The following is a 27739-nucleotide window of genomic DNA, read 5'->3' as shown; positions in this document are numbered from 1 at the left end:
CACACACACACTTAGTGCAGGTCCTTGTATTCTATTGAAGCAACATATAGAAAATCTCTTCCATTTATAAACGTGATATAGGTCATTTTCTTCTGAGCCAAAATATAGAAAATCTCTTCCATTTATAAACATATTTTATTGTTGCAAGTTTTCTTTCTTCCTTTATTACCTGCAGCACATCCTCATACTAAAGGTCTCTCAAAGGAATTAGACTCTTATGATCCAAATAGTGAAGTTCAAGGTCTACTTCTGGATGAATGAGAGATTCAATAATTTTGTTATGTGACCAAGTCCATCCTGTGGGTAACTTGTGGTAATTGCCCTTAGCTAGGTTAACAATAAAGGAGAACAATGCTGTCTGGGCCACAACGTGGGTGGTGGGGTCACCAACATCATCTCTGAATTATCTTTCTGAATTTTCAGAATTTATATTAGGATGAGTGGAAAGAGAGGGAAAGCATAAAGGAATTCCCCTTCCCATGGAAAAGGGAGGGTATCCATTTTCCAAGCTTATTTGCAAGGAACTCTGTCTTAAAGTCAGAGCTAGTCATTTAGAGTGGCGGCAAAAAAATCTATCTTGGGAGATACCCACTGTTGGATAATCTGAAAGAAGACCTCTCAGATCAGCAATTTCTTAGGGCTGGTCTTGGAGCAGCTCAAGTACTCTGCCACTAAGTTTTGTTCCAAAGGAATGTATAAAGTCCAGAGAAAAACATTTTGCTGAAATGCAAACTAGCAGGCTATCATAGCAAGTCTACAAAGTAGCTAAGACTTTGCTACACCCAGTTTGTTGATATACCACAAGACCATGGTATTATCTTTAAGAATGTCAAGTGGTACAGGGTTCCAGAGGTGATAATGAGTTTTTAGGATGAAGAACACAGACTTAATCTCTTTGATGTGGTTGCACTTGTTCTTGTCTTGACCAGACTCTTTGAAATTTGAAGCCCTCTAAGTAGCGTCCATCATGCAAAAGCTGAAGCATCCTTTAATACCTTTTGCTGGGGAGCTGTGAGAAGAGAAGAAACCCCCTGGACTGTCACATGGCTGATCCAGTAAAACAGTTATTACTTCATACTATAGAAGAGAAAAAAATATATGATGACAGTACTGAGACCAAACTGATATGAGGTACCACTGAATCTTCCTCGCATGAAGTCTGGCAACTAGGATAATTTGGATTGTGGATGCCACGAACCCCAGGGCTCTCAAATTCTTTCCTGGTGAGGTTATCTGAAGATGTGTCAGGGACATGAAGTAGGATGCCAAAAATTGAACTTCTTCTGGCAGTAGGAATGCTATCATGCTGTATGTCCATTAGATATCCTGGGGGGGGGGGTCTGAGTGGGTTCTGTGGAAGATTTCTTGGTGTTCACAATAACTCCCACATGAAGAAGAAGGCTGGTTGTGAAATGCAAGTCCTGAAGAGTTTTTGTACTAAGTGATATGAATCAAGCAATCTGTCTAACTATGGATAGATATGAAGGCCGTGGAGCCTTCATAAAGGTATGACAGGATCTAAGAATTGCGTAAAAACAATTTGGGACATACACAAACCAAAACCAATGAATTAATTGAAACCAATATCCCCAATGCATAAAATCTTAAAACTTTTGTGTTCTTTTTCTGAGTAGGCACCTTTTAGGTTGAAGGTAACTTAGTCTCTTAACGTTTTAGTTTTCTAGTCTCTTAACATTTTAGTTTTCTTTTTAGGATGATGGGGGTGTCCAAAACCAGTGACTAAGAAGCCATCTTATCATGAACCATTGCTTGGAAATGCTCGTTTTCAATTCAAAGTTTAAAAAACTGACACAACTATGAACAGTCTTTGGTATAAAGGATTGTCAGAAAGTACAGTTGTGTACACTTACCATAAATGTAGATGTTCGAGTGTATTCACTGTTGCAGTCATTACATTTGGGTAATCTGCTGGCAGGTTGCCTTCAGTCGGCCTGATTAACAAAGTCTTGGGTCCTGCATCGGTTGCTGTCCCTTCTTCCATGACATCAGGTTGTCAGGGGTATAAAACATGCAGCCAAAACCATTACATCAGTTTTTCTTGCCCCAGATGTCAGGTGTCCCCCAAATGGGGAGCAAAACATATATATAAATAATTTAAAACACAAAAATATACCTCCAAACAAAAGCAAATACACCAAAAAGGCTTTTAAGCATAGTAAAAGAAAGTAGAGGCATAGTAAGAGAAAACAAACAGGGGGCTGGAGGGAGGGTAACCAGGACTGCAACAGTGAATACACTCGTACATCTACATTTATGGTAAGTGTACACAACTGTACTATGTTCTTCGTGTTTCACTGTTGCAGTCATTACATTTGGGTAGATTCCCAAAGCTATGGTTGGGAGGATGGATTTATACAGCATTAGGACCAGCTATAAGGCCCTGAAAAACAGCAGTGGCAATGCCAGCTCTGGATTTAGAGAAAATTGGTAAATGATAATGTTTGGTGAAAGTATGAACTGAACTCCAGGTAGCAGCTTCTAGAATATCACTGGTAGGAACACCTCTGAGAAAGGCTATAGATGTAGATGCAACCCTGGTGGAATGGAATATCCCCTGGGGATAGGTTTTCCATGGTGCTTATAGCATAAATGAATACAATGGCTTATCCATTTGGAAATGGTTTTCTTTGAAATAGCCTTTCCCTCTGTCCCTGCAGCAAATGCTACCAGCAGCCGTTCAGATTTTCTTCGAGATTTAGTCCTGTCCAAGTAAAATCTAAGTTGTCTGTGTACATCCAATGAATGCAGAATCCGCTCCCCCTTGTTCTGTGGATTGGGAAAGAAAGTTGGCAAATGAATGGACTGATTAAGAGCCACACTGGATACCACCTTGGGCATGAACGATGGGTTGGTCCTGAGTGATACCCTGTCCGCATGAAAGATGATAAAAGGCTCCACTGCCATAAGGCCCTGTAATTCAGAAGTCCTTCTAGCCGAAGTGATTGCTAAAAGGAACACTGTTTTCCAGGAAAGAAATTTTAGGTCTGCAGTAGCAGCTGGTTCGAAAGGAGGGAGACTGAGGTTTCCAATACAAAGTTAAGGTCCCAGGCAGGGGTTGGAGCTCTCCTGGGTGGCCTCAAGTCTTTGGCCCCTCTGAGAAACTGCTTTAGCAGAGGATGAGAGAAGAGGGGGGGTTCTGTGTTGTAATGAGCTGAAATAACTGAGACATGGATTTTTATGAAGGAAAAAAAGACAGGCCCTTGAGAAGCATCTCAGTTAAACATTGCAAAATCTGTGGTAAATTGGGCACTGCTGTGCTTATCCCTTGAGATTGATTCCAGGCACAGAATCCTTTCCATTTATCAGCATAACATTTTCTAGTACTAGGTGTTCTCACCTCCAAAATGACATCCATCACAGGTTTGCTGAGAAATGCTAAGGGGGAATTTAAGTGATTAGCTAAGCTGCAAGATTCAATGTTTGGAGCTGAGGGTTCAGAATTTGGTTGTTCTGCTGAGACAGTAAGGAAGGTGTCTGAGGCAGGTGCCATGGAGAAATTTGTGACAGACTGCGTAGGAGTGGGTACCAGTGTTGGCTAGACCAGTCTGGAGCAATCAAAATCATTTTTGGTTTGTCCTGTTTGACTTTTAGTAGAACTTTGGAGAGCAGAGGGGGAAAGGCATAGAGTAATAGGTTTTCTCAGCTGAAGGACAGTGCATCCACTTTCCAGGCTTTTTTGTGAGGAGTTCTTGTGCAAAATTTGTCCAACTGGTAGTTCTGGGGTGAGGCAAAAAGATCTATGTCTGGGCTCCCCATTTGCGTGTCAACATGTTGAAAATCCGTGGTTCCAGTTTCCATTCATGTGGGTCCATGGGATTTCTGTTTAGTTCGTCTGCCAAAATATTCAGCTTTCCTGGCAGGAATTGAGCTTGTAGTTGTACCTGATAGCTCAAGGCCGTGTTCCACAATGCCATGGCTAGTCTGCAGAGGGGGCAGGAATGTGTACCCCCATGCTTGTTTGTGTACCACATAACTGTGGTGTTGTCCGTTTTTGCCATTAGTTGTCCTGGATGAAGGTAGTCCTTGAAGACTGTCAGTGCATTCTGTGCAGCTAGCATTGCTTTTTGATTGATATGAAGGTGCATTTGATTTGGGCTTCATTTGCCCTGAATGCACTTCCCTGCCAGATGAGCCCCCCATGCACAGTCTGATGCGTCTGTAGTTAGGGTTTGGGCGGCAAGGGGTGGTGTGAATGGCAGTCCTTTGTTTTGGTGGCAGGCCTCTGCCTACCATAGGAACTCTAGTTGCAGGCAAGGAATGATAGGAATCATTGTTTCCAGGCTGTGACAATGTTAACTCCATACATTTTTTAAGTACCACTGAAGTTTCCTCATATGCAGCCTTGCATATGGAATTAGAAGAATGCAGGAGGCCATGAACCCCAAGGCTTGCAGTATTTGTCTTGCAGATAGCAGGAATTTTGTGGCCACCTGTTTGAAGTAAGTCACCAAATGAAGTTGCTTTTCTGGCATAAGGAAAGCCATCTGGGCAGTTGTATTCAAGCTTGCACCCGGGAATGTACTTTTTTGAGAGGGCACCAGTTGTGATTTCATTTCATTTATGGTGTACCCTAAACAAGTTAGAACCCTTTTTGCAAATGCCAGATGTTTTAGAAGAATGGCCTTATTTTCTGCCTGAATTAGACATTCATCCAGGTATGGATATATTTGAATATTTCTTTGCCTGCAAAATGCAATTACTGGAGCCAGGCACTTTGTAAATACCCTGGGTGCAGTAGATAAGCCAAAGGGCAGTGCAGAGAACTGATAATGCAAGTAGCCTGCTTTGAAGCGGAGGTATCTTCTGCAAGATTCCCTGAATGGGATATGCAGGTAAGCCTCTTAAATCTAGAGTTGCTAACCAGGCATCTTTGCCTAGCATAGGAAGTAACTAGTGAAGAGTCAGCATCTTGAATTTTGGAATGTCCAGAAATGTGTTCAGAGTAGACAGGTCCAGAATTGTACGCCATGATTTGTCTTTTCTGGGTAGCAGGAAAAGTATGGAATAGAAACCTTGTCCCTTTTCCTCTTCTGATACTAGTTGAATTGCCCCCATGTTTAGGAGGGAAAGTACTTGTTTCTGAGCTTCTGCCCACTGATTTTGGGGCAAGTCTGGCCATCCGTTTGGAGTTGGCAACGTGTGGAAATTAAATCTGTATCCCTGGGACACTACATTTAAAACCCATTTGTCCTGGGTTAAAAGTTGCCAGTTTTTTGCATGAAGAGCCAGTTTTCCCCCCAAAGGGGTGGCTAAGAGATAAGTGCTTGGTAATTTTAAAGGGAAGTCATAGAGACTGTTTACCATAGGGAGGTGTCTTGTTATATCTAGATTTGGAAGTGGAGGCACACCATTGCTTAGTTCTGAAAGTCCCGTGGGACTGAAACCTGGTGCCTTTGGACTGTCTGGGTTTGGCTTGAGTGGCTCTGGAAGGAACTGGAAAAGACTAGTTCTTAGTAGGCCACTGCCTACTAAATCTTGGCTGTTGTACTTGTAAGAAATCTTTCATAGTTTGCATAGATTTAGCTTTATCTTCCATCTTCTTTAGAACTTCTTCAGCCTTATTGCCAAACAGACGGTCCTGTTGTAAAGGAGCAGCCAACAATTTTGCTTTAACATGATCAGGCAGAGATTACTCCTTAAGCCAAGCATGCCTTCTAAGCACAGACCCAGTAACAGCAGCCCTGCAAGAGGCCTCCAAAGAATCAAAACCACATTGCAATGTATTTTTTCCAACTTGTTCAGCTGAATGCAATAATTCCTGTAAATCCTTATTTTCCACACAGTCAGAAATCAACATAATTTTCTATTTAAGCAATCCCATGATATGCTGTTGATATTTTAGCATATAGGATTGACAGTTTAAAGCCCTGATTGCCAAAGTTGCAGAAGTATAAACCTTTTTACTCCATCTATCCAGCACCCTGCAGTCTCTATCAGAAGGGGTAGGATTTTTAGCAGTAGAAGTCTTAATGCCCTTGGGCTCCTGAGAAATTGTTTCAGGGTCTGCAACAGGATTTTTGTAAAGGAATTTGTGGGAGTCATGAACCCTGTAGTATCTGTCTGGTTTACAAGGGGCTGGAGGCAGGGAATCAGGGGCCATACTGGATTCTGAAAACACATCAACAATGTCTAGTACAGGAAGTATAGCCAAAGGCCTACGCTGAGGAAGAAGAAGGAAATCCCTAAGCCTCTTTTTGGATTCAGAAAAATCCTGACTTTCCCAGTGGAAATGCTCCCTTAAGGTATGTAAAGTTTCCCCAAAAGAAAAATCCTCAGGGGGAGAAGCAGAAGGAATGGAATCCTCTGCATCAGAGTCCTCATAAGTAGGTATGGACAAATCCTGTTCATTAGAAGAGTCAGAAGAAACAGAATCCTATTCAGAAGATTCATAGTCAAGTTCAGCCCTAGGCCTCTTAGAAGGAGGGGGGGGTTTGATTACCCCTGATTAGAGTAATTAAATCTTCAGCCATTTTGATCATTTGTTTTTTAGGCATAGGGGCCTGAACATGTGGCCTGGACGTCGGTTTTTTAGACATAGATCGAGATTTTGACCTTAATATTGAAGGTGGTGCCAGTTTAATATACAAATCTGTAGGCCTGAATACACCCTCAGAAGCCGGTACCTGCACAGCGGCTCCGGACCCATCCAAGGTAGAGACATCCGCGGGTTCCATAGGTGAAGCATCTCACGGCATATCGGACTCCGAATGGGTCTCAGTAGAGGCCTGCAAATCAGAAGTAGCGGGTATCAGGGGCTGCGAAAGCGCCTCACTGAGTACCAGCGAACTGGCGACTGGCTTAGGAGAAGTGGCGTCGGCAGTTTTGGATCTCAACGGCCTGTCTCTGTCTTTTTCATTGCGTTTTTTCGGTATTCTGGTAGTTGGATGGCTAACCGACGTCATTTCTGGATAATTAAAAAGAGAACCGAAATATTTAGAAGCAAAAATGTACCGACGACGGACAGTGCGCTGATTAAATAAAGCACAAAACCGACAGCAAGGTACGTCATGGTCAGGGCCTAAGCAAGGAATACAATACAAATAGAAATCCTTATGAGGTATTTGTTTGCTGCAAGTAATACAATTATTAACTTTTACTGACATAGGTAAGGAGCAAGAAAAAGTTTCCCCAATGGGGTACTTAGCTTTTAGTTGAAGACTTCAGTTCTGAAACTCGAAAACGAAAATTTCAGGAGTCGGCCGACCGGCACTTGCGAACTGCTTCTGCTTCGGGCACCGTGCGGCAAGAAAGACTAATGTAATGGCGTTGGCTGCATATTTTATACCCCTGATGACCTGACATCATGGAAGAAAGGACAGCAACCGACGTAGGACCCAGGACTTTGTTAATCAGGCTGACTGAGGGCAACCTGCCAGCAGATTACCCAAATGTAATGACTGCAACAGTGAAACCCAAAGAACATCATTAAGATGTCTGGCTGGGTCAAAGGCCCATTTTCAGCAGAGACCCAGGGAGAAAAGCTCCAATGGTAACATAAGCAACTAAATTAAGAAAGGTTTACAAAAGACACAAGTTATTACAAAAGTTACAAAATTAAAGTCACAAAATTTTGAAAAGAAATAATTTATAAAAGTAATGAGATGATATCAAGCATTTTAGCAGACACATTTGCAAAATATAGAGGAAAGAAATGATATAGGAGATGAGGCATGCATGTTATACAACTCAGGTGTATAAAAACATTATGGTGTTTGAGAGGAAACAGCCACTTGTTGCTCAGGTAGAGAAGATAGGGTAATAAGATAAAAGTGAAAGGATTGTAGGAGACAGATTAAAGTTAGATCTAAAGATCTAAATAGAACAGGCACTGAGAATATTTGTCTTTATAAGGGATAAGCCCAACTCAATCATATTTCTCCTTCGTTGACATGAGAAGTAGAATTTTTCAGTAGATTTTAAAGGTAAAGTGGAAGGGTTTCCAACAAGCTACTTAACTGCCCACAAACAACTGTAGCTGGAAAAAAAAACAAACAACTGATAGACCATGACACAGACAAAGTTTTCATTCATGGACTTCTAGTAAAAAATGTTCTGAGGATTTTTGCTCAAGCACATCCCTTAGGTACCAGCATGCAATCTCATGCAAAGTTGTAGATTAGACTTAGGGTGCAAGAGAAATGTAGATGCCTTAACTTTTGTAGACTAGCCAAACACACAGCATCCTTGGCGGAATAAGTTCCATAAGTTAAGAATACTGCAACAGTGATCTAAAAAGAGAACATTGCAGGCTCTAACATACACTTTAGCGAGAATAAAATTAATTTTAGAATCGGATTACCATCTGTGCACGAGCCATAAATTCGGGGCAGCTGTTCCTATCTAGAGAGGTAAAAGTACAGTTTTGTACCTACCATAAATGTAGATGTTCGAAGATCCACACTGCTGCAGTCCTTACACTTGGGTAGTCCGCTGTCCTCGGTCGGCCCGAATATCAAAGTATTAGGCTGACGTCGGTCAAGGCGCTTAAGACTGACATCAGAACGTCAGGGTACAAATGCGCATGACCGACGTCATATCCTCAGTCTTTTCTTGCCCCAGATGTCAGAAGACCCTAAAAAGAAAGGTCAAAACCAAAAGACAGCAAAAAACAACCAACCACCCTTGCACTAATCATATGTACAATATATACAATATCCACAATATTCACAACCCAAACCACACAACCGCCTCTAACCACAGAGGGGAAGGAGGGAGGGTATATTGGACTGCAGCAATGTGGATCTTCAAACATCTACATTTATGGTAGGTACAAAACTGTACTATGTTCTTCATCTCACATTGCTGCAGTCCTTACACTTGGGTAGAATCCCAAAGCAGAGGTAAGGGAGGATGGCAAAACTATAAAGCAGTAGGAGCTGCCAAAATGCCCTGTAAAATTGCAGTGGCAAAACCAGCCCTAGATTTAGAGTAAAGTGGAAGGTGGTAATGCTTAGAGAAAGTATGCACTGAACTCCAAGTAGCTGCCTCCAAAATATCTTTAGTTGCCACACCCCTTAAGAAAGCTGTAGAAGTGGCAGTAGCCCTAGTGGAATGAGGCCTAATCCCAGCTGGAATCTCCTTACCATGATGGGAATAACAGAAAGCAATACAAAACCCAATCCACTTAGAAATAGTTTGTTTTGACACAGGCTTGCCCTGAGAACCCAAAGCAAATGAAACAAATAACTGCTGAGACTGCCTGAACCCTTTAGTTCTGCTCAAATAATATCGCAACTGCCTGTGTATATCCAAAGTGTGCAAAATCTTTTCCCCTTTATTTTGGGGGTTTGCATAAAAAGTAGGCAACTGAATAGTTTGGTTTAAAGCCACACTAGAAACCACTTTAGGCATAAAGGAAGGATTAGTACGTAAAGATACCCTATCCTTGTGGAAAATTAAGAAAGGCTCAACCGCCATAAGGGTCTGTAATTCAGAAACCCTTCTTGCAGAGGTAATGGCCAACAAAAAAGCAGTCTTCCATGATAAATATTTCAACTCAGCAGTAGCTGCAGGCTCAAAAGGTTGTAGAGTGAGTTTCTCCAACACAAAATTGAGATCCCAAGCAGGAGTAGGAGCTCATGGGGGTCTTATATTCTTTGCCCCTCTAAGGAATTGCTTAAACAAAGGATGAGAAAACAATGGTGGGTCACAGTCATAGTGAGCAGAAATTGCTGCAGCATGAACCTTAATAGAAGAGAAGGACAAACCTTTGTCCAGTAACTCAGCAAGATATTGAAGAGCCACACTTAAATTAGGCTTAGAAACATCAAATTCCTTTGCTGCACTCCAAAACAAAAATCTCTTCCATTTATCTGCGTACACTTTCCTTGTACTAGGCCTCCTGGCCTCCAAAATAACATTCAAAACTTGCTGTGGAAGCTGAGACCCTCCAGGGTTTAAAACAGAATATGCCAGGCTGTTAGGTGAAGAGAGTGAAGTTTGACATTGAGTAAATGACTATTCTCCTGAGACAGCAGGTGTGGAATCGAAGGCAAAGGCCATGGAGGCTCCCGTACCAGACTTCTCAGCAATGGGTACCAGTGCTGTTGAGGCCAATCTGGAGCTATTAAAATCATCATTGGCTTGTCCTGTCTGACCTTTAGAAGTACCTTTGGGAGGAGAGGCAGAGGTGGAAAGGCATACACATGAAGATTGCTCCAATTGAATGAAAGAGCATCCACTTTCCAAGCTGTGGGATGAAACCTTTTTGTGCAAAACTTTGGCAGCTGGTAGTTTAGTGGAGAAGCGAACAGATCTATGTCTGGAGTTCCCCATAACACTGTCAATTTCTGAAATACATGAGGATCCAATTTCCACTCGTGGGGATCCATAATTCGCCTGCTCAACACATCTGCTAAGGAGTTCTGTGCTCCCGGCAGAAACCTTGCCTGAAGATTTACCTGTAAACTGAGAGCAGTCTCCCACAAAATCATTGCTTGTCTGCATAGAGGATAAGAATGTGTTCCCCCTTGCTTGTTGATGTACCACATGACAGTTGTGTTGTCTGTTAGAACCAACACCTGCCCTGGAAGAAGTAAATCCTTGAAAGCTATTAATGCAAATTGGACTGCTAACATCTCCTTCAAGTTGATATGTAGATGTTGTAGTCTGGCAGGCCACGTGTCTTGTATCCACTTTCCATTTAGATGAGCTCCCAAGCTTTGTCTGAGGCATCTGTCGTTAGAATCTGACTCGCCTCTGGCCGGGTCACAGAGAGTCCCTTGTTTAGGTGACATTCCTGAGCCCACCACAAAAATTCCTTTTGAATGCAAGGTATTATCTGAATGACAGTGTCCATATCTTGGCAGTGCTGTGTCCATACATTTTGAGATACCATTGTAGCTTCCTCATATGCAGTTTGGCATTGGGAAGCACCAGAATACAAGATGCCATGAACCCCAAGGCTTGAAGGACTGTCCTTGCAGTCAGCCTGGACTGATGAGACAATTGATGGAAGTAAAGGAAAGATTCTTTTGTTTGTCCGGGGTCAAAAAGGCCATCTGGGATGCTGTATTCAGTCTCACACCCAGAAAGCACATGTCCTGAGAGGGTACTAGACTGGACTTTATTTCGTTCACAGAATACCCCAGGCATCTTAGCACTGCTATCACATATTGCAAATGATGAAGAAGTTCGTCCTTTTCTTGGGCCAGAATCAGGCAATCGTCCAAATAAGGATAGATCTGTATTCCTTTTAGTCTGAAGAAAGCTATCACTGGAGCCAGAACCTTCGTGAACACTCTGGGCGCAGTAGATAAGCCAAAGGGCAATGCAGAGAACTGATAATGAGAAGTCCCAGCTCGAAAACGCAGATACTTCCTGCAACTTAGCCTGATAGGAACATGAAGGTAAGCCTCCTTGAGATCCAGAGTCACCATCCAGTGATCTTTGCCCAGCAGAGGTAAAAGCTGTTGTAACGTCAACATTTTGAACTTGGGAATGTCCAGATAAGTGTCGAGGATAGATAAATCCAAAATTGGTCTCCACGTGTTCCCCTTCTTTGGTACTAGGAACAGGCGAGAATAAAATCCTAGGCCCACTTCTGGCAGAGGGACCGGCTGTATGGCCCCTATTTGAAGCAGCAGAGAAATTTGTTTGTGAGCCTCTATTCTTTGCTGAGGAGGAACGCCTGGCATGCCTTTGAAAGGAGGCAAGGTATGGAAATAAAACTTGTAACCTTGGTGTATGATATCCAATACCCATCTGTCCTGGGTAATTAAACTCCAATTTTCTTTGAAGAGTGTCAACCTTCCTCCCAAAGGCGCTGCCAGACAAGAAGGCTCTGGCAGCTGAAAAGGTAGGTCATTGGGCCTGTTTACGAAAGGACCGGCCCCTGCCCTCACCAAGACTGTGCAGGTGAACTCCCTGTTCTAGGTCTGAAAGAGCCCTGAGCTCTGCCCCTACCACGTCTAGATCTTCCCCTAGACTGTGAATCATAAGAAGGGTACGTCCACCCCTTAGCAGGCCAATTCCTACTAAACTTCGGGGGCTGAACTTGCAAAAAATCTTTAACAGCCTGCATAGACTTAGCCTTGTCTTCCATTTTCTTTAAGACTGCCTCCACAGGTGAACCAAACAACACATCAGACTGTAAAGGAGCATCTAAAATCCTTGTCTTAACATGGTCAGAGAAATTCTGATCCCTCAGCCAGGCATGCCTGCGAAGAACTGACCCAGTGGCAGCCACCCTAGACGAGGCCTGTACAGCATCAAAACCACATTGTAAAGAATGCTTACCCACCTGTTCAGAAACATGTACCAAATCTTGTAATTCTTTACACTCAATGCCTTCCGCCAGAGCATCCACCTTAGACTTCAATTGAGAAAGAAGATAGTTTTGATATTTCAACATGTGAAACTGGCAATTCAAAGCCCGCATAGCTAAGGTGGAAGAAGTATAGACTTTCTTTCCCCATCTATCCAAAGCTCTGGCCTCTTTATCTGGAGGAACCGGATTTTTACAACAGAGGCCTTGACCCTTAGGTCCCTGACTAACAGTTTCTGGGTCCGCCCTAGGACTCTTATAAAGATATTTATGAGCTTCAGGCACCCTGTAATACCTGTCCGGTTTAACAGGAGCAGGAGGCAAAGAATCAGGATTAAGTGAAGCCTCTGCAAACACATCTTCCACAACATCCAGAACAGGTGGTATAGCCAAAGGCCTATGCTGGGGTAAAAGCAAAAATTCCCTAAGCCTTTTCCTGGAATCAGAGAAGTCCTGACCTTCCCACTTAAAATGTTCCCTCATGGAATGAAGAGTCTCTGAAAATGAAAAATCCTCTGGAGGAGAAGCAGAAGGAGTAGAATCATCCACATCAGAATAAGGAGAATACTCCTGCAAGTCTTCAGTCAAGACTCTGAAACATCCAAGCCTGCTCAAAACTCCCCATCACTGGTTCCACCCTAGGCCTCTTATCAGGAGGGGGCAAAGAACCTCTAATCAAAGTAATTAAATCTTCTGCCATTTTAAGCATGTGCTTCTTGGGCACAGAGCCTGATGAACTAGGAGTGACACCAACAGAAGCTAAACCTGGCCTGCCTCTGGGAGAAGCCTTGGAAACAGAAGGAGAGGGCCTAACCTCCCTAGGAAGGGAGGGGAGTACAGTAACCTGAGAAGCCCCTTCAGCCTGACTTGCCTCCTGAGAGGCCACATCCTGCAATATCAAAGTCTCCCCCTGGGACTCCAGAGAAGCCTCCGGCGGAACCACCGGTTCCACTGACACCTCTAAAGAACCGGCGTCCGGTATGGACGACTCTTCTTGCCTGGGTTTAGCTGCTTTGTCTTTGCGCTTCTTCGAAGAAGCGGGCGTCGGAGCATCCGACGGCATATTATAATTGCACCGCTTCAAGACCAACCTGGCACAATCTAACCTTCGCTTAATAGTGCGCTTATTGAACCTAGCACAAAAGCGACACCCAACAATGTCGTGCTCAGGCCCCAAACAAGGAATACACAAAGTATGATAATCTCTATGCGGTATCTGTTTCCCACAAGAAATACAGTTATTCACTTTTTCTGACATCCGTTAACCACTGAGGCAAGAAAAACTAAAATATTCCCAACGGGTACTTAGCCAACTTTGATTCGGTCTGAAACTCCGAATTCGAAAAATTTCAGAACGCCGAACGGCACTTGCAACGCTGCTTCTGCATCGGACCATGCGGCAAAAAAGACTGAGGATATGACGTCGGTCATGCGCATTTGTACCCTGACGTTCTGATGTCAGTCTTAAGCGCCTTGACCGACGTCAGCCTAATACTTTGATATTCGGGCCGACCGAGGACAGCGGACTACCCAAGTGTAAGGACTGCAGCAATGTGAGATGAAGAACATCTTTAATTTTTTGAAACTATATATAGTTTTACATGCTTATTGTAAGTTAAAGCAGGGCAGGGGTTCTGAAAATATATTTAGCTTTTTACTTGAGTGTTTTCACTGAAGGGAAACAAAAAGTCTTAAAAAATGTAAGATAGGTTCAAATGGAGATGAGAAGAAGCAATTGCATAATAAGATATCAGCCTTCCAAATATTATTGTGTGAGCATGTGGGCTAAATATTGGAAATATACATTTAAAAGAACTGCCACATATAATAGGTAGAAGTAAAAACTTTCTATCACAGTGGCTACTCTGTCTATATTTTCATGGAATGTAATGGCCTTACAAGTATTTCATTAAATTATAATAAGGAATGGAATTTAAAGAAAATGGGGATGTACAGTCCCCAATCTCCTCATGTGCCATGCATATATCCACTAATAAGTAAAAGGCTCATTATGATACTTTAATGCAGGCCATTTTGTCTCTCTGATTGCCCCCCCCCCCCCCGCACAAGTATAAGACAAATGCACAAGAATGCTACTGAAAACACAGAGTACAGATATGGAAAACTATTCTAACAAATAAGGTTAAGATGCTATACAATCATCACTCAAAAAGCATCAAGTGTTTAAATGACAGGCATCATGCAATTGGCTACTGTGCTTTTCAAAGCCTTTACTTTTTTGAGGATTACTACTTGTATCTGAATCATTTCTAGCTAAGAGACATTAAGAAAAAAACTCTAAAAACTTTTTATTTAATTCCAGTTTATTGTTAGGCTTCAGATTTCTTTTAGAAGCCCCAACAATACAGCCAGCTGCTATAGCCCCTATCATTCTCTAAGCAGATTTCATTCAGCCCATGCCACCACCAAAACCCACCTACAAACAGAAAGTACAGTTGTGTACACTTACCAAAAATGTAGATGTTTGAGTGTATTCAATGTTGCAGTCATCACATTTGGGTTATCCTGCCAGGGGTAGCCCTCAGTCGGCCCGAATATCAGAGGCTTAGTATTTCTGAGTAGGCTGCTGTCGCTCCAGGACTGACGTTAGGTCGTCAGTGGTATAAAATCAAGCAGCCGATGCCATTACATCAGTTTTACTTTCCCCAACTGTCAGCAACCCCAAATAGGCAGCTAGGTTATGGTGGAAGAACACCACCAGTAGAAAGTAAATACCAAAAATTCCCTGTAAGGAGACAGGAAGAGCTAGAGACAGATAGAGAGAGACAAGGGGGATTGAGCGGGGGGAAACCAGGACTGCCAACAGTGAATACATTCGAACATCTACATTTATGGTAAGTGTACACAACTGTACTATGTTCCTTGTGTTTCACTGTTGCAGTCATCACATTTGGGTTGATTCCCTAAGCTGTAGAAAAGGGTGGAGGCAGTCAAGAAGACTGGGAGCTGGCTAGGACCCTGCAAGACTGCGGTGGCAAAGCTTGCCCTGGAATTGGAGAAGATAGGCAGGTGGTAATGCTTGTTGAAGGTATGAACAGAAGTCCAAGTTGCAGCCTCCAGGATGTCCCTGGTGGGGACTCTTCTGATAACAGCTGCAGAGGTGGAGGGTGCCCTGGTGGAATGCGTCTTGACCCCCCTTTGGGGGCGGTTTCCCCTGCTGTTTGTAGCAGAAATGGATGCAGTGTGCTATCCATTTGGAGTTTGTTTCTTTGGATATGGCCTTGCCCTCTGCCCCTGCCGCAAAGCTGACTAGCAATTGGTCAGTTTTTCAAAAAGATGATGAAGGGCTCTGCAGCCATGGGTGCTTGTAGCTCTGAAACTCTTTTAGCTGAAGTGATGGCCAGAAGCAAGGCTGTTTTCCAAAAGAGGAATTTGAACTCTGCTGAAACTACAGGTTCAAAGGGAGGTAGCGTGAGCTTTTCCAACACAAGTTAAGGTCCCAAGCTGGGGTAGGAGCTCTTCTGGGTGGCCTTAAGTTGTTAGCCCCTCTTAGGAACTGTTTGATGAGAGGGTGTGAGAAGAGAGGTGGCTCTGTGCTGAAATGAGCAGAGATGGCAGAGGCATGAATTTTAATAGAAGAGAAGGACAGACCCCTGTGTAGTAGTCTGCTAGGTAATCCAGGATGAGAGGTAGGGAGGGCTGTGCTGTTTCAACTCCCTTATCCTGGATCCAGGTGAAAAACCTTTTCCACTTGTCAGCATAGGATTTTCTAGTCCTGGGGCGTCTGGCCTCACGTATCACATCTAGGACTTGTTTGCTTAAGCTGGCAGTTTGAGGAGAAATCAAGGAATAAGCCAGGCTGCCAGGTTGAGGGTCTGCAATTGGAGATGCATAAATTCTCCATTCTTCTGAGTCAGGAGTGTTGGGATCTGAGGTGGGTGCTATGGTGGCAGGGGAGACGGGCTGCGCAGCAGAGGGTACCAGTGCTGGCATGGCCAGTCTGGAGCAATCAGGATTGTCCTCGGTTTTTCCTCCCTTATTTTGAGCAGTACTCTTGAAATGAGTGGTAGAGGGGGAGATGCATAGACTGAGAGGTTTGTTCACTGGAAGGATAGAGCATCCACTTTCCAGTCCTTGCTGTGAGGTTCCCTGGTGCAGAATTTGCTGAGCTGATGATTGGAGTGGGAGGCAAAGAGATCCACCTTCGGCGTGCCCCATTTCTGGGTTATAAGGGTAAAGGTTCTGTGGTCTAACTGCCACTTGTGTGGGTCTAGCAGGTTTCTGCTTAATTTGTTTGCCAGGGAGTTTAGCGAGCCTGGCAGGAATTGTGCTAGCAAGTGTAGTTGCATGGCTGAGGCCGTGTGCCAAAGGGTCATGGTGAGCCTGAGAGGATAAGAGTGAGTTCCTCCCTGCTTTTTGATATACCACATCACTGTGGTGTTGTCTGTTTTGATCAGTAGAGCCCACGGGGAGAGGGGTCTGAAAGCCATCAGGGCGTGCTGAACAGCTAGCATCTCCTTTTGGGTGAGGTGCAGATGTATTTGATTTGGGCTCCAATGGCCATGAATGCACCTGCCATCCAGGTGGTCACCCCAGGCATAGTCTGATGCATCTGTGGTGAGGGTCTGGGCAGCGTGGGGTTGTAAGAAGGGAAGTCCCTTATTGTGGTTGCATGCTGCTTCACACCAGAGAAAATCTTTCCTTAGACAAGGTATTATTGCTATGATAGTTTCCAGGTCTTGTGAGTGTTGACACCAAAGGCTTTCTGGTACCACTGTAGTTTCCTCACATGCAGTCTGGCATATGGAATGAGTAGAATGTAGGAGGCCATGAACCCTAGAGCTTGCAGGATTTTCTTTGCGGTTAACTGGGTTCTGGTGGCTAGTTGAGAGAAGTAGCCTATCAGGTAGACTTGTTTTTCTGGAGTAAGGAATGCCATCAGAGAAGCTGTGTCCGGGCTTGCTCCCAGGAATACAATTTTTTGTGTGGGTACTAGTTTTGATTTATTTTTGTTGATAGTGTACCCCAGGGAGGTCAGTAGGTCCTTTACAAAGGTCAGGTGCTGTAACAGCTTTTCCTGACTGTCTGGCTGAATCAGGCAATCGTCTAAGTAGGGGTAAATTTGAATATTTCTTTGCCTGCAAAAAGCAATGGCAGGAGCCAGGCATTTTGTGAAAACTCTGGGAGCAGTGGATAAGCCAAAGGAAAGTGCAGAGAACTGAAAGTGCATAGGTCCTGCCCCGAAAAGCAGATATTTCCTGCAAGATTCCCTGATTGGGATGTGTAGTTAGGCTTCTTTTATGTCTAGGGTGGCTAAACAAGCATCCTTGGAAAGCATAGGAAGAAGCTGCTGGAGGGTGAGCATTTTGAATTTTAGTATCACCAGAAAGGTGTTTAGAATGGATAGGTCGAGGATTGGGCGCCAGGTGCCCTCTTTTCTGGGTACCAGGAAGAGTCTGGAATAAAAACCTTGGCCTAGCTGGTCTGCAGGAACATGCTGTATTGCCCTCATGGAGTGCAGGGAAAGGACTTGCTTTTTGGCCTCTGCCCATTGTTTTGGAGGAAGATCTGGGAACCCTCTTGGGGTTGGCTGAGTGTGGAAATAAAATTTATATCCCGGAACACTATGTTGAGGACCAATCAGTCGTTGGTGATAGACGCCCAGTTGTTTGCATAGAAGGAGAGTTTTCCTCCTAGGGGCACAAGCAGGTGGGCAGAGGTAAGGGGTGGAGGTGTTAAGTCATTGTGAGTTCTTACCATAAGGTGGTGGCTTAGCACTCCCTGTTTTTGAAGAGGAGGAACTCCATTCCTTAGATCACTGCATTCCCTGGGGCTGCTGTCTGGGGGGGTCTGCTTTTCCTGGGTCTGGGCTGAGCTGGCCTGGAGGGGGCCAGAAAGGAGGCTGGATCTGTAAAAAGTCTTTAACTGTCTGCATAGATTTAGCTTTTTCCTCAATCTTTTTTAAGACCTCTTCTACCTTGGTGCCAAACAAATTGTATTTGTTCAGTGGTGCATCCAATAATTTTGATTTGACATGGTCTGGCAAGGTCTGTTCCTTAAGCCAAGCATGTCTTCTAAGAACAGAACCAGTGACTGCTGCCATGCAAGATGCTTCTAGGGTGTCAAAGCCACATTCCAAGGTGTGCTTAGTAACTTGGCTTGCAGAATGCATAAGCTCTTGTGATTCTTTATTTTCTGCACAAGCAGGAAAGGAAGATATTTTTTGTTTGAGGAGTTTATGCTGCTGATATTTCATCATGTGGAACCGACAATTTAGTACTCTAATAGCAAGAGTAGCAGAAGTGTATACTTTTTTACCCAATCTGTCTAAAGCTTGGGCATCCCTGTCTGAGGGGGTGGGATTCTTAGCTGAGGTTGCTTTAATTCCTTTAGGTCCTTGAGAGATGACCTCTGGGTCAGCAGTAGGATTTTTTAAAAGGAATTTGAGAGAGTCCGGGACTCTGTAGTACCTGTCGGGTTTCCTGGGAGCAGGAGGAAGGGTGTCAGAAGTCAAACTGGATTCCATAAAAACATCAACAACATCCAGGACAGGAGGAATGGCCAACGATCTGTGCTGTGGTAAATCTAAGAATTCCCTGAGTCTCTTTTTTGACTGAGGATAGTCCTGACATTCCCATTGGAAATTCCCCCTTAAAGCATGAAGGGTTTCACCAAATGAAAAATCCTCGGGTGGGGAGGCAGAAGGAATGGATTCCACTGCATCAGAATCCTCATAAAGGAGAGAGGGGTTGCATGTCTTCATATTCAGAAGCATCAGAGTCATCGGACTCCTGTTCAGATAAAACTACTGGGGACAAGTCTCTCCTTCTAATAAGGTCTTCTGCCATTTTAAGCATTTGAGATTGAGGCAAGGAAGTAGGTGCTTGAGTTTGGGCCATCGGTTTTTTGGGTGTAGTTCTTACCCTGGGCCTTAGAAACTCAGTAGTTTTAGAAAGAACTGAAGACGCAAAAGAAGTCGTCGGTTTGTGTCAAGTATCGGTAGTGTGAAGTACTTCCTTGGAAGCCAGTGCCTGCTCAGCGGCTCCGGACTCATACAAGGTAGAGACATCTGCAGGATCCTTAGTCTAAAAGTCTCGCTGCATACCGGACTCTGAAAGGATCTCGGTAGCAGCCTGCAAATCCACAGAAGTGTGTATCAGGGGCTGCAAAAGCGCCTCATTGAGGACCGGAGAACTGACGACTAGCTTAACGGAGGCGGTTTTGGACCTGTGCGGTCTGTCTCTCTTTATCCTTATATTTTTTCGGAAGATTGGTAGTCTGATGGCTTACCGAAACCATATTGGAATTCAAGGAATGAGAATGAAAATATCTAGCTACAATAAGGGCCCGATGATGTATAGTTCTGGCGTTGAACAAAGCACAAAAGCAACAGCGAGGGACGTCCTTGGTCTGGGCCTAAACAGGTGACACAGTAAAAATCTAAGTCTCGGTGTGGTATTTGACATCGGTTAGGGCAAGAAAAAAGGATCCTCAATGGGGTAGTTAGCTTTAGATGACTTCAACTTCAATTCAGAAATGAAAACTCAGGTAGTGGCTGACCGGCACTCATGCGAACTGCTTCGGGCTCCTCAGAAAGAAAGACTGATGTAATGGTGTTGGCTGCCTGACTTTATACCAGTGATGACCTGACGTCAGTCCTGGAGTGACAGGAACCGATGCAGAAATACTAAGCCTCTGGTATTCAGGCTGACTGAGGGCTACCCCTGGCAGGATAACCCAAATGTGATGACTGCAACAGTGAAACACGAAGAACATCTGCTGGATACAATGCTCCCAATAACACTGTATGATTGTTTCCATTTTCACATGGGTATATTGGGTATTAAGGCTCATCCAAGGACACCTTATATGAGTAAAAAATACTTCCAGTAGCAGTGCTGATGCTGACATAAACAGCTGCGGAGATGCAAAAGACTGCACATATAATTTCTACAAAGGGAAATACAACTGTCATGAGTATGGCTCCAATTGGAATCTGAAGTCAATTAGGCTAGAAAGAAGCCAGACTGAGACACAACTCACCAATGATTGCAGAATTCATTCCTCTAAAAATGGCAGTGCAATCTGCCCTTATTCTAGTGGAATAAATCTACAAAGGAATTTCACAAAAACAAAAGTTATGTATTCATAACGATGCACCTGTGCTGTCCATTTTCATTCTTCCTCAACTGATGGGTCTCATATCCAACCTTGGATCTGGCTCAGCCACTTTTACAAGACTCACGGATCCAACTCTCTAGCTCCTCCCCTTTACCCATAATGCCACACTGTCCTACCATACCTCAGGACGAGTCTGCTGCCCCAACTAATAAACGCATGATTTTAAATTGATACAAGAAAAAGTACAGTCATAAAAAAACTGAACCTCAACAGGGAACAAACAGGTTCAAACAGCAGTGTCCCTTAGGTCTCACCAGAAAGGCAGGGAAGGGGAATGGAGGGCAAGAAGTTGAGGAAAAATGAAAACGGACAACACAGATGCATCTTTATGGTGGTGAGTACATAACTTTTGTATATGATATTGTAATTTTCATTCATTTCCCAACTGAAGTGACAGAGTTCCCAGCTAGATAAACCTTGGGTGGTTGTCATGGAAGGATATTCCGGAGTACAGTGGAGCCAAATGCTGCTCTATTCCTGGAAAGCAAGCCTAAAGTGCAATGAGCAATAAAAATATGAGGACTGGACCAAGTAGCAGCAGCACTAATGTCATCTACAGACATTCCTGACCAAAAAACAGTTGGTGATTAGAGACCTTGTGGCATGTGCTTTGAGGTGGCTTATGTAAAGATACACAATCTGTCAACTATTTAGCTAGAGTCACTTCAGACACTGCTCTTCCCTATTTGCTCTTGGAAAAATATACAAATAATCGGTTGGTCTTCCTGAAATCTATGGATCTGTGAAGATAAAATCTAAAATCCAGTAAAAAGTATGGCAACACACAAACCAGGCAGTATACTGAAGAATTCAACCATATAATACTAGTTAAAAGCTTCTAATGAAGGAGGTAAGCGCTTTCACATAACAGCTACATCAGACCAAACAACCTTCAGGGTGTAGTCCATTTAAATACAGTGCATCAACCAATCAACATGCAGACAACTTAATTACATTAATTTAAAGTGGAACTAGCCAAAATTTCAATATAAAATCATACAAGTATAACAAGAAAATAGACGCGGAAAAACTCAGAATCCCAGCAGTCTCAGGTGAGCTTCTACTACCACCATGCATTTGGTGAACACACCCTACCGGCTGTGGTGAGGTCAAAGGGCAGTGCTCTGAACTGGTAATGACATGCTTCCAGCTGGAAGCACAAATATCTTCTGGAGTGCCAGTTCATTTTGATATTGTGCAGATCTATCAAGCACATTCAATTGTCGTTTCACAGCAGGGTCAAAATGGACTGAACCATGACTATCATGAAATTTGAATATTTCATGTACTGGTTTAGCTTGCTGAGATCCAAGATGGGACTAGAGTCTCCTGTCTTTTTGGCACTAAAAGGAATCTTAAGTAGGTTCCAAATCCTGACTGGAGTGTGTGTGTGGGGGGGGGGACTTTTTGGATGACTCTTTTTCTAGCAGCTTTTATATTTCCAAGGCTGATGCCTTCCTCTGACTGGGTGGTACATTAGATATAATTTTCATTGAGGGGATTTGGGAAAATGGTATGAAATAACCTCTGGATATGATACCCTGCACTCAAGTATCTCTTGTGATGGATGCCGAGGTTTCTGGGAGTGGAGACAAGTGCATCCAATAGACTCCAGAGTGCAGCAGCCTGGCAACCTTTCAGGAGTGCTGGTAGGGGTTTATCCGAGAAGCTATCTCTGAAATCCTGGTTCTGCAGGCCATCTCTGGCACAAGGGCATCTTCTTTTAGAGATACCCTCTCTGCCCCAGACAGAACTGTCCCCTTCATGAGTCGATTCTGAGAGAAGGATCTCTGATGGGTAGAAAAACAGATCTCAATGGAAGACAAGGTTTTTCCATCTTGCTCTCTTCTGAAAAGCGTTTCCTTCACTTTGGGGCTGAACAAGGAAGATCCATCAAAGAAAGTATTGATGAACAAAGACTTGAAGGGCTGTGCAAAAATCACACGTGTATCCAGGAATGACCCATAAAGGCTATGCTGAAACCTCCCACCCTTGAGCTACTTTCAGCAGCATGAGATAACCTCATAAGCACACTGGAATGTACTAAAGGTGGCCAGTTGTAAAGCTTTATTTTGGTCCTCCACATACCAGAAAGAGATGTGGAGAGCTCCTTGGTGAAATCACTTTGTATCCAGGTAAAGTGTGCCAGGTAATTCAGCAACCGCAGGACAAAGGTTGTCGAAGCATAAACAAGCTTGCCAAACCTGCCCAAGGCCCTAGACTAGGGGGACGGACAGATGAGCTCTACTTCATAAGCTTTCTTCAGTGGCTGCTGCCACAACCATGGCCTCTACAGGGACTCCCTTGCTCCACTGGGCTCTGTCCTTTGGGGAGCTGACATCTTATCTGGTTGCCTAGGGTAGGCTCCATGTTATCCCACTTCTTCCATGCACGGCATGAAACTAAGTCTATCAAATCATAAGCCAGTGGGACCACCCAAGACGCAGCTGGGCCAGACCTGAAAGTCTTCAGATACACTGACTCCTCCTGGGAAGGGGCATGGAAGACCATCTACCTGTCTGCTTGAGAAGTTCCATGATCTCGCCAAAGGAGACATTGTCAGGTGGAGATCTGGGGACCCCTTCATCAAAGTCTGTATCCTTGGTGAGAGATTCTTGGGGGTGATGTAAGAGTTTCTTTTTACATGTTGTCTTCCTAAGGACCTCATCAGTGGGATGGTCTGGTGAAGTATCAAACGTGACAGAGGAGTCCTGAAGAAGGACTTACTGAAGGCTTGATTGGGTTGGCTATCCCACTGGTATAAAGCTAAGAGGCTCAGAGCTCAAATATGATGGTGGGAGACAAGTAGGATCCAACAGGGGGTAAGGATGCCCTCTCTCTCTCCTGGTAAAGGGAAGGCCCTCTCCACAACTTCAAAGGCAGAAGGTCCATGAGAAACAGCAGCTGGCCACAATGGAGCTGAAGCTACCTGTGATGTCATGCCTCGACTCCCCACAGAGCTTTTTCTCAAGGAGGCAGTCGGACCTGAGCTGTCCATCTCCAAGCCTCCAAAGGGAAAGGATGGCTTTGACAACTCCAGAGTTAACCCTAACCCTCCAGAACCAGTGGCAACACTTCATAGGTAGGTACTAGGCTATTGGCCCTAGGTCCTATATAAGCCTAGCCAAAAAAATACCCTGGCTTTTGCCATCCAAGAAAATTATTTTCTTGTGCCCCTGTTGAGCAGAGACACAGAAGTGATTCCGCGGGGTGAATTTCCTATTTCCCATCCAATCATCAAGATTTTTCTTTAAGAGTGCTACTGAGGAGCTTAGTTTGATATATATAGGTAGTTTGTTCCAGAGTGTGGGAAGTCTCTGGGACAGGAATCTATCCCTCCAGCATGTTCTGTTTATTGTGGTGACAATGTTTAGGTCCCTAGAGCGTGTAGCTCGGAGGGATTGGGATTTCTTTAAGTGGAGCATGTCCAACAGCTCTGGGTTTGACATATCTTTGTATGTTAGGCAGAGATTGCCTCTGAGTAGGCGATATGCGATGGAGTAAAGCTGGAGTTTTTTGAGACTGTCTGCGTAGGGCATCTGTTTGAGGTCGGTAATCCTCTTTGTGAGGTATTTCTGTGGCCTCTCCGGTTGTTGTAGATGTCTTGTGAGGTACATACCAAAAGGGGCGTTGTACTCTATAATCGGTCTGAGTGATGAGTAGAGGGGAACAATGACCTCTTTTTTTCCTGGATAAGAAACCTTTCGTGATGAGATGTGCCACGTAGAAGGATTTCCTGACTACTGTGGTGATGTGATTATCAAAGGAGAGACTACTGGCTACCTGTGTCCCAAGGTCTCTTATCATACTTTCAGTGTTAAGTAGACTACCGCCTATGTGGTAGTTCATGGGTACAGTGTTTTTACCAAAGGAGATGACAATGCACTTTTGGCACTGAGCTTGAGGTCATGAATTTGACACTAGACATCTGTCTCAGTGAGGCCCTTTTGAAGGATGTCCACATCATTAGAGTTTCGATTATGGCTCAGAAAGTCATCCTGCTCTGAAAGAGTTGGAAGTAGGCAACTTAGGAACATGGGAGGAGTGGAAGAAAGACCTGTCTTTGGATCAGATGAGAACACTCTCACAGATCTCAAATCTGAGGGCTCCAAAACCACATGATGAATCAGGGAAGGAGATGTCACTTGAGTATGGGTGGAGGACAGGCTCACAGGTCCAATGGGACATGGAAATGGGAATCACCCTCATCTGGATCTGAGCTCTGAGGAACTTCCTTATCACTCTATCCACATCTGCTTCAGATATGCTCTTGGGAGGACCAAAGGGAGGAGCTGGTTGAACGTAGTCTGGGGAGTCTCCTTGGAGTTTTCTGTTGGAAAGGGGAATGAGGCAGAGGAGATATCAGCTCTGGTGTGAAGCGGGGGAGACTGGGTCCAAGGGAACTTAGCCTTTGGTGAGCTAGAATCCAAGGAGATCAGATCCGGTTGTTTTGAGATTTTGGCTGGAGGCTCAGTTACCAGAGTCAATACAGGAGAATAGTTGAGGGACCGCTTCCTGCAGTTTTTCTCCTTAGGAGTAGAGTCAGGCTTCCCTTTATCAGATTTTGTTTTGGGGGGTTTGAGCCCCAGCAGACAAGGAAGAAGGCAACAGATCCCTCAAGATTAGTGTATTCCTCCTATCACTCAATGCCCTGGGATTAAGCCCTGCACATACAGGGCACTGGGTGTTCAAATGGGCAGCACCCAAGCAATATTATTTTAAATAAATAAAAACGCAAGGTACCCACAATGGTACTGGAAATAACCCTGCATTGGGTAGGAAAAGTAAGCAGAAGAAGAAGAGTACCAGTAATGATACTTAGAAAATTACCATGAAATGGGTAGGAAGGCCTAAATACAAAGGGACAGTACTACTGCTGAGAAACCTAAAGAACTATAAGAAAGGTTAAAGGAGGAAGGATGAAAGAGATCAGCTGAAAAAGCTAGAAAAACACACGGTGCATGATGAAAAAGAAAACACCTAGCTTGTACCCTGTAGCTCGAGAGCAAAAGATCAGCACCTTAACAATATGGCGGCAAATGAGATCTGAGGTATGCTAGCACCGTAGGGGGTTATGGGTAAAGGCAGGAGCTTGACAGTTGGATCTGTGAATCTTGTAAAAGTGGCCTAAGCGAGGGAAGGTAGGTCACTCCACAGCACCTGCAGCTGGCAACTCCCTACAACCTGAATCTCACTGCTATGGAAATAGGCTATAAGAACTTCCCAGAGAGGGAAAATGGGCTGTAGGGACTCTCCCCAGCCCTTCTCACCATTATGGAATGAATAAGCCAATTGGGAATATGTAAGTGAAGCCTTTTGGCAGAGGTCTTGCGGACATGGGAGAAAGGTGGATTAGGGAAAAGGGATTAACATTCAAAAAACTTTCAGTGAGTTAAATACTTTAAGGAGATGAGAAATCTATTTACTAGTAGCTCTACCTCCATCATTTTTTTACAAAGAAACTGTTCTGACACAGATCTTTGAAGAGAAAAAGCAGCCTGCGGGGGTAGGGGGTTAGCTTAACGGTTAAGATATTTGCCTCACAAACAGAAGGTACAGCGTTTGATTCTCAACTTTGGGAAATGTGGCTTGGCTTAAAAGGGACCCCTGGGATCATTAACCTAGTAATTGCCTATGAACAGATTTATAATCTATGAATAGCATTCCCAAGTTCAAACAATGTGCTTGGGGTAAGCTTCAGCTTGATAATGAAACTGCTCTAGTTTCTTCTGCTGCACCATAAAAAATATTTTTGCTATTTTTTTTCCTTAACAACAAATCTTTTTTTTCCATCACTAATGCATGCAAAATGCAAACACTTTTAATCAAAAATATTTTGGAGTTGTAAGTCAACCTTTCAAATAAGAAAGAATATACTCAGAACACTGAAAGATACTGAGAGTGACGAATTACCTCAAAACAGAGAAAACTGTGGCCACTAACTGCAAAATGTAAAACCTATACTTCTCCAATAATGTTCATGCATAATTTGAAGTGCTCTCCTATAAAATCAGACATGAACCTGACACTGAATAATTTATTAACTTTACCAAATTAACAAAACAATGACTGCTGCCAAAGCAAACAGAAATAAACAGTAATCACAGGAAGAAAATTAAGGCCATTGTGACAGAGCAAAATAAATAAAGCAATCACAGAGCCATTTTTTTCCAAAAAAAACTTTAGCAAATTATTAATCAGCTTTAAATGCTGAACAGCGGGATACTTTCTAAAGGGATTACATTATACAGTGGAATAGTTATAATATAAAATTAAAGCACATTTTTAATAGGAGCCATTTAGGATGCAACTAAGGGACAACTCGCCTACACTATAGGACTGCTAAATGGAGTAAAACATTCAGCAATTACCCCACAGTCCTACACAAACAGAGCATCTTAACATTCAAAGCCCAGAAGTAACACCCTTACCTGATGAGACTAAACCAAAAAGCCATCATAACTGCCATGCTCTCATACCCGCCTTAGGCATAGGCCAACTAGGCAGCCGCCTAGGGTGCATCTCTAGCAGGGGTGCTTTTCCAGTACTTATTTTGTATAGGTAGACCAGGATGGGGGCACCGGGTAGTGTGGTGGGGGACACCGTGGAGTCATTTTGCCTAGGGCACCAGTTGACCTAAGGCCACTACTGCATGCTCTGAATGTGTATTTTATAAAGAAACTACCTATACAGAGTTACAGACTTGTAAACTACTTCCAGACTAATCTTACTGCAGGTTCCATAAAGTAAGGCTGTGAACATATACAAATTCAAAAGCCTGCACTAATTAGAGAAATAAACTTACCTCTGTTGTATCATGGGATTTCAGGATGCTGTCTACAATTTCAGAAGTACTCATGTGCAACTCCTAAAAATAACAAGAGCAACACAAAGGCATAAACATATGCAAATTTATAATACTGATGCATTCACTACAATTTCCCAAAACATTTTTCTTCTGTTGACTCAGTAAACATATGACATATGCAACTTAACTTTGTGTGTAAGAAAACTACAGAAGCATTACACAAAATGGAAAGAAAATAAATTATGCAAACGAAAAAAGGTGTATGGAATCTGAAAAAATTACAAACAGCAGCAAGATGTAAATCAGTTTTTGCTTTAGACTAGAAAGAAGTCTCTTGCTGTACACAAAAATATGTCGCAAAAGCAGCATAAACAGTGTACCTTTTATATGATTTTTCTTTGTTACTAAAATTACTGTTTTTAAAAAGGGGATGCATTAACATTGTTTGACATGCATAATTATTAGTTTAAAATAGTCATAACTCCTTTGCATAAAGGAGGTAA

General features: G+C 43.5%; 1 protein-coding gene across 2 annotated transcripts in view; it reads right to left on the bottom strand.

Moving 5' to 3' along the window:
* USP32 (ubiquitin specific peptidase 32) overlaps positions 1–27739 on the bottom strand; it is a 3310274-nt gene that overhangs the window by 2350409 nt on the left and 932126 nt on the right. For both annotated transcript variants that reach the window (XM_044054559.1, XM_044054560.1), the window contains exon 9: positions 27234–27296. In XM_044054559.1, coding sequence (XP_043910494.1) covers positions 27234–27296 — 63 coding nt within the window. The remainder of the gene's footprint in view (positions 1–27233; positions 27297–27739) is intronic.

This window comes from Protopterus annectens, chromosome 13.part0 (assembly GCF_019279795.1).
Source record: "Protopterus annectens isolate FY-2018-M chromosome 13.part0, PAN1.0, whole genome shotgun sequence".
In the NCBI taxonomy this organism is placed as follows: Eukaryota; Metazoa; Chordata; order Ceratodontiformes; family Protopteridae; genus Protopterus; species Protopterus annectens.
This window is presented reverse-complemented; position numbering and strand designations above follow the sequence as displayed.